The sequence below is a fragment of the Rattus rattus genome, chromosome 3, assembly GCF_011064425.1.
Source record: "Rattus rattus isolate New Zealand chromosome 3, Rrattus_CSIRO_v1, whole genome shotgun sequence".
In the NCBI taxonomy this organism is placed as follows: domain Eukaryota; kingdom Metazoa; phylum Chordata; class Mammalia; order Rodentia; family Muridae; genus Rattus; species Rattus rattus.
Window position 1 is genome coordinate 3,539,542 of NC_046156.1, and position 10,738 is coordinate 3,550,279.

Consider the following 10,738-nt stretch of genomic DNA (forward strand, 5'->3'; position numbering starts at 1 on the left):
CCCGCCTGCTGTGATACTATGTTATGCAAGATGCACTTACAGTAGTGGCTTGACCGCTATGAGGGTGACAACAGCTTTATGCTTAGCTATGGGGAATGTTCCATCGAAGAGAATTCATGCTGGCATTCTAAACTTGATCAAAAGTTCAAGGCTGGGGAGGTCATAGGCTCTAGGGCTAAGGTAGAGTGATTTACTACTGTGGTTTTACTAAGTAGACATGCTGATAAACTGACTTCTAAATGATTATAATCAGAGATAAGTGCTACCCTCAACCTTGACCAGAAAAGCCACTTACAGTGAGCAGCAGTTACTAGAAACACAACTAACTGGTCAAAGTGCTGGGAAAAGTGAGTGTTTATGCCTGGTGCTGGCGGTTCATTCCTTTAATCCCAGCACTCAGGAGTCAGAGGCAGGCAGATCTCTGTGAGTTCAAAGCCAGCCTAGTCCAGTCTACACAGCATGTTCCGGGACAGTCAGGGACACAAAAAGAGAAACCCTGTGTCAAAAAGGAAAACAACAACAAAAATAATAAAAATAAATAATAATAATAATCTTAAAAAATTAGTTCCAAACCCTGAGTGACACACATACAACACTCCCCTCAAAGCTCAGGGAACACTGAGGAAGAAGGGGTAGAAAAAGTTAAGAACTGGTGGGTGGGTAGGAGTCCTGTGAGATGCTGTTTTCTGGACATGAGATGGCCACTGAACTCACAGCATCGGTGGCCACCAGCACACGGTCAGCCAACAAGGCAAGCCAACACTCCAGCAGGCAGCACTGACTGGACTCACTGGGTTACAAGAAAACAAACAGAAAGAAAGAAAGGAAGGAAGGAAGGGAGGAAGGAAGGAAGGAAGTAAAGAAAGAAAAGAAAGAAAAGAAAGTTAAAATGTGGGAGCCTGTGATGGGAGAGTCTGGGAAGGAAAAACTGGAGTGGGTATGATGTGTGAAAATTTCAAAGAACAAGTAAGTTATTCTTTTTTTTTTTTTTTTTTTTTTTTTTTTTTTTGAGCTGGGGACCAACCCAGGGCCTTGTGCTTCCTAGGCAACTGCTCTACCACTGAGCTAAATCCCCAACCCCAAGTTATTCTAAAAAATAAAATAAAGTTCATTGTAGTCAGGATGAAGGGCATTTGGGAACTCTTCACTATATTTTTAAAACTTTTTGCATAACCCCAAAATTATTCCAAAATGAACTAATTATTGACAATGCAGAGTTTTTAAGATAGAAATTAAGAAATTCTGAAACCATGTGAAGAAGTAAATTTATTTTAATAAAATACCGAACTTCTAGACAGTATCAAGACAGTCAAAAATTTAATTATTACATAAAACACTTGGTGCTGAAGAGATGGCTCAGTAGTTAAGAGCACTTGTTCTTGCAGGGGACACAGGTTCTATTCCTAGCACCTGCATGGCAGCTCAGAAATGCCTGGAACTCGAGCTCCAGGACCCACTTCCCATTTCTGCAGGCACCAGGCACACACAAGATACAAAAACAAACATACAGGCAAAACACTATATACATATGACAAATGAAATTTTAAAGCAAATAGGATATATAAACGCATTCATACTTATGACATGTCATTCTTTCAATAAACACTATTTTTGGGCTAAAGTTCTACATAATGTCAGGAAATATTAGTGTAAATTATTACAAGTATTTATATTTTAATCTGTTTTGATGTATTTTTCTACATATTTTATTTATCATTAATTAAATGCTATTGAATTAAAGCATATTGAATCTTTAATAAAAATTCTTGAGCCAGGAAGTGGTGAAGAACATCTTTAGTCCCAGCATTTGTGAGGCAGAGGAGTTTAAACCAACTTGGCCTACAGAGTGAGTTCCAGGACAGTCTCAACTAAATGATTCTATTAGGTGGGGAGAGGGGAAAAGGAAAGGAAGGAAGGAGGGAGGGAGGGAGAGGGAGGGGGGAGGGGGGAGGGAAGGAGACATCTGAGAACCCATGAAGAAGAAAGGGAAAACTCCACTTAGTGTAAGGTTTCTTTTTAACTTTCACCTCTACATGATGCTCTTTTCTAGAGAAAAACAAAACAGAAAACAACTTCTGAAGCTGGAGACACAGCTTGGAAGTTGAGAGAGCTAGCTGCTCTTCAGAGAACCTAGTTTAATGTCCAGATTCAGTTCCATCACCCACCCACACTAGGTGCTCACAACCACCTGTGATGTCAGCTTCAAGGGCTCCAATATCATCCTTCAGCATTTGCATGAACACGCCATACATCCACATAAACATGTACTCAAAACTATACTTCGTTTTATGAATCAACTTTTATTAACTTACAAATTAGCTTTTCTATGAAAATCTAAGGCTCCCTCCTTCCTTTTATCTACAAATGCCTTTCACGTCTCAAACTTTACTTCCAAAACGATCAGATTGAAAGAAAATGTTTTAAACACTAGCACAAATGGTAGACATGTGAAGGAAGTGGTATATACAGAATAAATACACACTCCGTTTAAATACTTAAAATGAGAAATCTGTTTCTAAAACCTGCCAGGCCAAGGGCAGAGCACAGCAGGAAATGACAGCACACACTGTAGGCTGCCCCGTCCTCAGAGGACTGAAGCCTGCAGCTGGAAGCCTTACGGCAGACTCTCATCCTGCTCTACAGCAGAGACAAGGAGGCAAACTGACATCTTTGTATCTCAATTTCATTCTCTGTCAGTTGTATAACTTAGGACAAATTTCCTGTTGTAAAAGCTTCCATTTCTTACTTTTTTAAACTCAGATATATTTATACTTACTTTGCTATATATAAAGCCAATGCAAGGTGTCTGTGGTTTTTATTCTTAAAATTATTAAAATAATATTGTACTGATTTGTGTTTGACTCTAGTTAAGGAAGATGAAACAGGCAGCATGCAAGTTTTGACAAAAAAAAGGTGTTAATTTAAAAACTAGAGTAAAGTAACCATTAAGAAATTGGAATATATATGGCCATTGGGTAATACACAGGACAGAATATAAATATAGAGAGGATAGGAGAACAGAAGAGATGTACTTCTAAGACCGCCTCCCTCAGGCCTGGGTCCTGCCAAGACTGAACCCCCAGTGAACGCGATTGTAGGGGTGAGGGCGGTAATAGGGGGAGGGTGGGGAGGGGGACACCCGTATAGAAGGGGAGGGGGTAACGGGGATGTTGGCCCGGAAACCGGGAAAGGGAATAACAATCGGAATGCTTCCCTCTATTCCACTAAGATGTAAAAACCTACAAGGCTGGACAAATTAATCAGCGGCCCAAAGAACTAGCTCTTCCTGGACAAGGTCCAGGTTTGATTGACAGCACCTACATATTGTCTATAAATCCAGTTACATCCTGGTATCCAGAAGAGCACACTGGTCACTCTGGAACTGAAGTATGAAGATCTGACGCCCTCTTTAGAAGAAAATAAGAAAAAGACAAAAGCCTCTGAATAACCAAGGCATGCCCACTGTTTTCTTCTGAACTCTATTCCTGCATTATAACTTAGTTCATTTGATAACATAGAAAACCCATGTCTACAGTTACTAATTTAGCAACCTAATTAAAATAATTTCTAGTAAGCTACTCATAAAACTGGCTACCTATGTCCTACAGTTTAAATCATACATTCAGTTCTCTAGCCGATCAAGAATCCCCAACAGCCCCAATTATGAAAAAACCAAGTCACAACTTACTAAATCTTCTAAGCTGGAAAGGTGTTCAAATCCCTCAGGTATGCAAGTCAGCTCATTGTGCTGGAGGTGCAGCGCCTTCAGGTTTTTTAAGCTTGTAATTTCTTCAGGCAGCATTTTCAGTTTGTTATGGCTATTAGTTAATAAAACAAAAGCTGAATGACTTAGTAGACTGAGTATTTACCAAAGGCTTTTGTCAACCAACCACAAGGACTCATCATAACTATCGAATGGTGCTATCCGTTCAAGTGTTTATCAAGACCCACATCTCCAATATACACCCATCAGCAGAAATTTAAACCAAGCAAGTCAGGGTCTGAAAGAAAACCAGCAATGAAAACTGTTCTTAAGTAAACATAAATAATTGGTAAACTTTTGATTGCTTGTTTACAATCTGCTTACTTAACATGTAATGTGAAAGGGACTTATTGGACTCGTACTAAATATTTACATTGTTCCTGAAAACACATGTTCACATACACATTGCAATGGAGCTATATTTATTTTTTTATAATACTTATCTATTTTTATGAATATAGCTGTTTTTGCCACATGTATGTCTGTTTGGTGTACATCAGGCCAGAAAAGAGTGTTAGATACTCTAAAACCGGAGTTATGGACAGATGTGAGGGGCTGTAGTGAGTTCCATAGGTTTGGAACTTGAACCCAGATCCTCTGGAAGAGTACACAGTGCTCTTAACTGCTGACCCATCTCTTCTGCCCCTGGAGCTGTGTTTGATATGGAGGCTAGGTTTTTAATTTCATGTTCAAAACAAAAGCAGCTATTTCTATTTTCAGACCTGGTGGGTTTGGCAATACTCAATCTGACTCGATACTTGGCCTTTTTAGTTGAAGCCTTCTGAAGAGACACTCACTGATGTAAAAGTCCCAGTACGGACAAAATACTTCTTGGTGATTAAGAGAGGAATGAGGCTTTGGCACCACGCTTACTTGGTTAAAGCACCTGTCTTGTAAACATGAGATCCTTGGGTTAAGTCTCACAGGTGCCTTTGTACAGCCTAAAGGATAGTGCACTTTCGTCTCTTTATTGGAGTTAACCTTTACGAACTGATGGATGTGGTGGCGCAAACATTTAGTCCTATCATTCGGGAGGCAGAAGCAAGTGTATCTCTGGAGTTTTAGGCCAGTCTGGTCTACAAAGGGAGTTTCAGTTCCAGGGCTGTTATGTGGAGAATTTCTGTCTTGAAAAAAGAAAGAGGGGGAGGTCGCATGAATAAATTTCAGGTGCATCATAACTTAAAATGTTCAACTATAAAATTTATCCCATTTTCTTATTTTAGCTTACATATAACAGGGGAAAGGGAAATACCAGGGACTTTAGACTAATAATATTACATTAAAATCATGGAGCCCAAAGGTGTCTGAACATGTTTAACTACTACTCATAGGTAAAAGCCATAAGGTTTGGCTCAGCTGCTGAGCATACATGGGGTCTTGACCTCCACTGAGTACCAAAAACCCAAAAACAAAGACCAAAACCAACAAAAAGAACACAAAATTCTTCACTACTAATGAAATAATTAATATTTCAAATATCCTGTGCAAAAATTTTCAGGCTAAAAATGAAAACTAAAACCTGAGATTCTAAGAAAGAAGTTTTCTAAAACAAGAGCCAAAAGTATCTCATAAATATAAAATACATAAAAATCAATCGGCCTTAAATCTGTAGAGTCAAAGAGGATATAATGATTCTAAAAACAAAACACATAGACAAAGTTGCTGTGTACAGCACCGCAGACTTCTGTGACTAACACAGGAGTCCCAGAGCACAGCACTGTGGTGTTACATTGAGACAAATAGCAAGATTCCTCTAAAGAGAAAAAAACAAATAATTGAATCATTAAATTCTTGTTCTCCCTTAACCAGTTTCTGGGATGATGCAAAGATCTGGTCTCGTTGTCTCCTCTTGGGTAGAATTCAGCATCTGGCAGGTGTTTAACCAACCCTGCTTCCTACGGGCCACACTGTAGTTCAAGGTTATTTTCTATGTGAGGAAAAGGGATTTCCGGTTCACAGCACTGTAACTGCAGTCTTAGACATGGGTTCACTTTACCTGACATTAAGTTTCTGAAGATTGTCTAGCTCTCTTATAGCTGAAGGCAGAGATGTCAGCTGATTATCATGTATCTAAAATGATTACAAGACAAAGTCAATATTCTGATCTTACAATTAGCAATATTTGAGCTTTGCCATTGAAAAAAGTTATTTACTAAACCCCTGTTCTTCATATTAAATGGCAATGTGCTGGGTGCTTAGTAATTTATTCTGTGTGTACTCACCAAACTGCTGCTCAGAAATTATGACCAAATAAGTTATTACTAAAATGTAAAGAGACAAACACAAACTGGAGGAGGGTCAACAGCAGCAGGGTTCTGGTGGTCTCCTCATATCACACATTGAGAAGATATGAGCTGGGAGAACAGTTTTATAGCCTCACAAAAATCATACTGTCTTCACAGTAGAAAGAACCTTAGAATAAGCCAAACTATTGTTTTGCTATTTTACAGACACAAACAAAACCTCCTCCAGGAATGGCATTGTTTACATCCACCATTTCCACACATGAATTGAAGGGTTTAGATATTGCCAATGTCACAAAAAGTCTGTAGGTTCTGAAATACACCCTTCACACTTCACTTATCTTATGGTAGGTCAACTTTCACTACCAAAAAAAATAAATAAATAAATAAAATAAAATAAAAAATTCAGGTGGTTACAGTCAATAAGTCTAAGAGCAAGTTATAAAACAGGAACACAAAAGGGCCCCTGAGTCCTATACTTGCTTTAGTGCCTAAAATAAAAATTAACGAAGGGAAATAAAAAACAAAAACAAGAAGCCAAATGCCAGTTGTTTGCACACATGACTCATTTAATCACAGCATCTACATCGGGTCTGTGAACATGGAGACATGAAGCCAATCCTCCAAGTCAGTTTCTTATTTAGCTTGCATTCTATAAGCTCAGCAAGGAAGGCTTCCTGTTTAGCAAAGCCTAAATTTAGCTCTTCAACTTACCTCAATTCAGCCTTTTTAACTAAGAACCCATGATTATAGTCAACTTACATCAAGAACAGTAAGGGCAGGCAAGAGTCGGAGGTCATCAGAGAGAGACTGAAGTTTATTGCTGGAGATGATGAGTTTGGTCAGATCTGTCTGTTCCCACCATCGTTCAGTAGAACTGAATGAAAGATTCTGATTAGCCTCTTCGGGAATGTCCACATTTATTCTCCAAACACATTGAGGGACTATCTCCATCACCACCACATCAAGAAGAAAAGGGGAAAAGAATGAAAATGAAGTGAAGACTAAGCAACATACTCACTGACTACTTACCTCACAATGGACCCAAATAACTCCAGGGCCCGAGGGAAAGCATTGTGGGTGTATTGGTTACTTTTCTATTGCTGTGATAAAACACCACGGCCAAGATAACTTATAAAAGAAAGTGTTTAATTTGGATTAAGGTAGAGTAAATGACCAGCTGAGAGCCTGCATTCTGAGCCACAACCATGAAGCGGAGAAAGGTACACTGGGAATGTTTTAGTCTTTTGGAACCTCAAAGCCCACCCTCTGTGACATGCCTTCTCCAACAAGGTTACATCTAATCCTTCCCAAACAGGTCTACCAACTGGGGACCAAATTCTCAAACACATGAACCTCTGGGGAACATGCTCGTTCAAACCATCACAGTGGTAAGTGGTAAGTGCACTTGCTGGCAAGTCTAGTCACATGAGCTTAAACTTCAGAACATACATGGTAGAGAAAACCAACTCCTGCAAGTTGTCCCCTGACTTGTCCATGTGCAGGAAAATAAATAAATAAATGTTTAAATGCCAATAAATCAAACATCAATAAGTTACAACACAATGTATTTTATTGGGGGAAAAAAAGACTGCAATGCGAATTTTACATGAGACCCTGAGTTTGATCCCTAGCATTGAAACACAAAATACAACGTTAAACTCTTATGACAATATTGTGAGATGGATGGTTTTACTATTCCTGTTTGCAAGTGAAAAAAAATAAAGCAAGAAAATGTGTGACCTCGGGTTTAGCAGGTAAGTTCACATTGCACTCTAAGATCTGCAGAACCACTTGCCATTACAGCCTGTGAAAGGTATCTGACCCTAGCAGCTACCATTCTACCAGACATAATTTTGTTTCTTACCCACACACAAAGCTGTGTCATTCTATTGTAGCAAAAGTTAACACCTATAATGTAGTGAGTAGAACAGTCACTCTGAAGTAGAAATTCCACTAGAATGCTTTCTTCCAGGCAAGGTCCTAGGGTTCCATCTCTAGTACAGCACTGAGATAAGCAAAAGCTTGAATCTTTAGGAAGAAGCTTGTCAACAGGTTGCATCAAAACTTCTGTCCTTGTGTAGCCAACTATGTTAAGAGAGCCTCACAAAGGTATGGCTGCAGGAGGGTGACACAGAACTTGGAATATTATTCAAGCCAATCAATCACTAGTTATGCCCTACCTTCATTGTCATTCAAATTCACCAGAGACTTCCCAATCGGATTTGGGAATGGAGGCTTGCCTATGTATGAGCCAGTAAAGAAGAGTCACAATAAGGAAAACAGATTTTAATTCCAAAGAGACAAACAGAAAAGTTTTAGTAATTCAAAAGGGGGAAGAATATAGGAAAAAAACAGAAAAATCGCTCCTTCTTATAGGTTCCTGCCTTGACTTACTTCAATGCCAAATAAACCCTTTCCTCCTCAACTTGCTTTTGGTCATGGTGTTTCCTCACAGCAATGGTAAGTAACCCTTACTACAACTAGTAATGGTATATTAGTGAGCAATAACTTATTTTCAATGTATGCATATCTTTATAGTTTGGTGGATTTGGAGCCACAACAGTGACTTTATTTCTTGATGGGTGGTATTGGATACTTAGCCTTCAAGAACAGTCAACTCAATATGAAGACACCCTTCAAAACTCTAGACTAGATATACAAACCAACAGATGTGTAAACTGCAACACGGAGCTATAAAAAAAGGAGTAAGAAAATATGATCCCTCAAAAATTGTAACTGGTCTTCAGATACTGAAATAGACAAAATGCCACATGAAACTTTCAAAATTTTGGGTAAGAAATTATCAATAAATTAAAAGAGGATACAGACAAGCAGATGGTTTCAACCTAGGCTGCAGAGAAGAAAGTCAGCAAAATGGTTGAAAACATCCACAATAAGGATGCAAACGTGGAGCTGGAGAGATGGCTCAGCAGTTAAAGAGCACTGACTGCTCTTCCAGAGGTCCTGAGTCCAATTCCCAGCAACCACATGGTGGCTCACAACCATCTGTAATGAGCATCTGATGCCCACTTCTGGCATGTCTGAGAACAGCTACAGTGTACTTATATGTAATAAATAAATAAATCTTTAAAAAGGATGCAAACGTTAGGAACATGGAAGAAAGATTCAGAAACTGAGATCAAGATGGGAAAAAAAAAATCTTCCTACATCAATTAGTATAGCCAAGACAATCCTCTACAGACCCACTCACAAGCCTACTTGTGCTGACCCTAAAAAATAAAACTTTCCTACCGTTCCAGTGCTGTGCAAGAGGCTTCTCTACAATGGTATTGGCAGTTTTAGCAATTATAGCTGTCTATTCAGTACCAGCCTGAATACTCTCCTCCTGAAATTGCCTCTGCCAAACAAACCAGTACATGGTCTTCTCTCGGGTATTCAGATACTACACTTGATCATAGCCAAAAGGCTGAGAAGCGATCTCTAGGGTATTCAGGACATAGGTAGAATAAAGCCACGTCTTGACCACAATATAATGCAAATGGCTGCTCACCCAGTTCCCGACACAGCTCTGCCCATAACATTCAATGTTTTTCCTAGGCCTACATTCCAGAGCCTTCCACATTCTAGTCATATAAAACAGTCCAAATGTCATAGGAATCACATAGATTTACCCACTTTCTGGATACCAATTTCTATCATACTCTTCTTTCCATATGCTGTGGTAAAATACCATAACAAAGCACCTTAGAGAAGAAGTTTATTTTAGCTCACAGTTTCATTTGCAGGCCATCAGTCAAGGTGGCAAGAATGCACAAAACAACTACAATCAAGAGCAGAGGGAGAAATGAATCAAGGCACACATACCTTTTTATACAGCTCACCCTTGGGTCCAAGACCCAAATCAGGGAATGGTGCAGCCCATTCTAGGCTAGATCTTCCTACATCAACTATCAATCATTCCGTAAGCATACACACAATGTCTTTACGTAGTCAATCTTATAAATACACAAGTGCACTATTAGAAGTGGAATATTATAGTCAATTAAAGTAAGAAAAAGTATTTCAGAAAGAATGCATTCTTTCTCAATCCTCTCTTTGTCTCTGTCCTCCCCAACCAAACATATACACTACAAAGGTTTTTATTTATACTTAGTAGTATGTAGATGTGTGCTTGTTGGTCATTCAGTTTTCTTAGGATGTTCTCAAACTCATACACTCTGCAGCATTTATTCTAAATTACTACTTAGAATAAGTAGTATATTTGTCATTGGGATTTTTCTCAACTGAAAAAAAAAAAGTCTTGAAAGAGAAGTTAAGTATTCTCAGGTCACTGAGGGAAGCTGGTAAGACTAAAGTAAGAGGGAGGCGGTGGCCAAATCAAATACTTGCCTATCATCTATCTCATAGCTAGTTTACTCCTAAACTATGATACTTATCCCGCATTGTGTGGACATCTCAGCGAATACTCCGAGTAAGTCATGCCACAGTCCTAGCAGGGCCACCGAGCTGGCGCGGGTAGGTGCACAGGAGACCAAGAGGGTGTTTGCGTGCTGCCTCACCTTCCCCGAGGTTCCTTCCCGCCAGGTTGAGTTGGCCGCTGCTCCTCGCTGCCTTCAGCAGGCCCTGGGGGACAGAGGGGCCTCTGTCCTTGCTCTCTGTGCGGAATCCCGCACGAGGGTCAGACCTAGGGGCCCTCAGCTGGCGCGACATATTCAAAAGCTCAGACAGGAAGCCCTGACCACGGCAGTGACGTTTAAGGCGCCACAGC

General features: G+C 39.6%; 1 protein-coding gene across 2 annotated transcripts in view; it reads right to left on the reverse strand.

Annotated features, from left to right (window-relative positions):
* Nucleotides 1–10,725, reverse strand: part of Lrrc40 (leucine rich repeat containing 40) — a 34,035-nt gene extending 23,310 nt beyond the window's left edge. Inside the window, exons 1-4 of one of the 2 annotated variants that reach the window (XM_032897107.1) lie at nucleotides 10,530–10,725; nucleotides 6,769–6,950; nucleotides 5,760–5,833; nucleotides 3,689–3,818 (exon numbers count right to left, since the gene is read on the reverse strand). In XM_032897107.1, the coding sequence (XP_032752998.1) occupies nucleotides 3,689–3,818; nucleotides 5,760–5,833; nucleotides 6,769–6,950; nucleotides 10,530–10,680 (537 nt within the window). In that variant the 5' untranslated portion in view covers nucleotides 10,681–10,725. Of the gene's footprint in view, nucleotides 1–3,688; nucleotides 3,819–5,759; nucleotides 5,834–6,768; nucleotides 6,951–10,529 lie in introns of those variants that run through there. The other variant, XM_032897108.1, reaches the window with a different exon arrangement.
* Nucleotides 10,726–10,738: the final 13 nt, after the last annotated feature.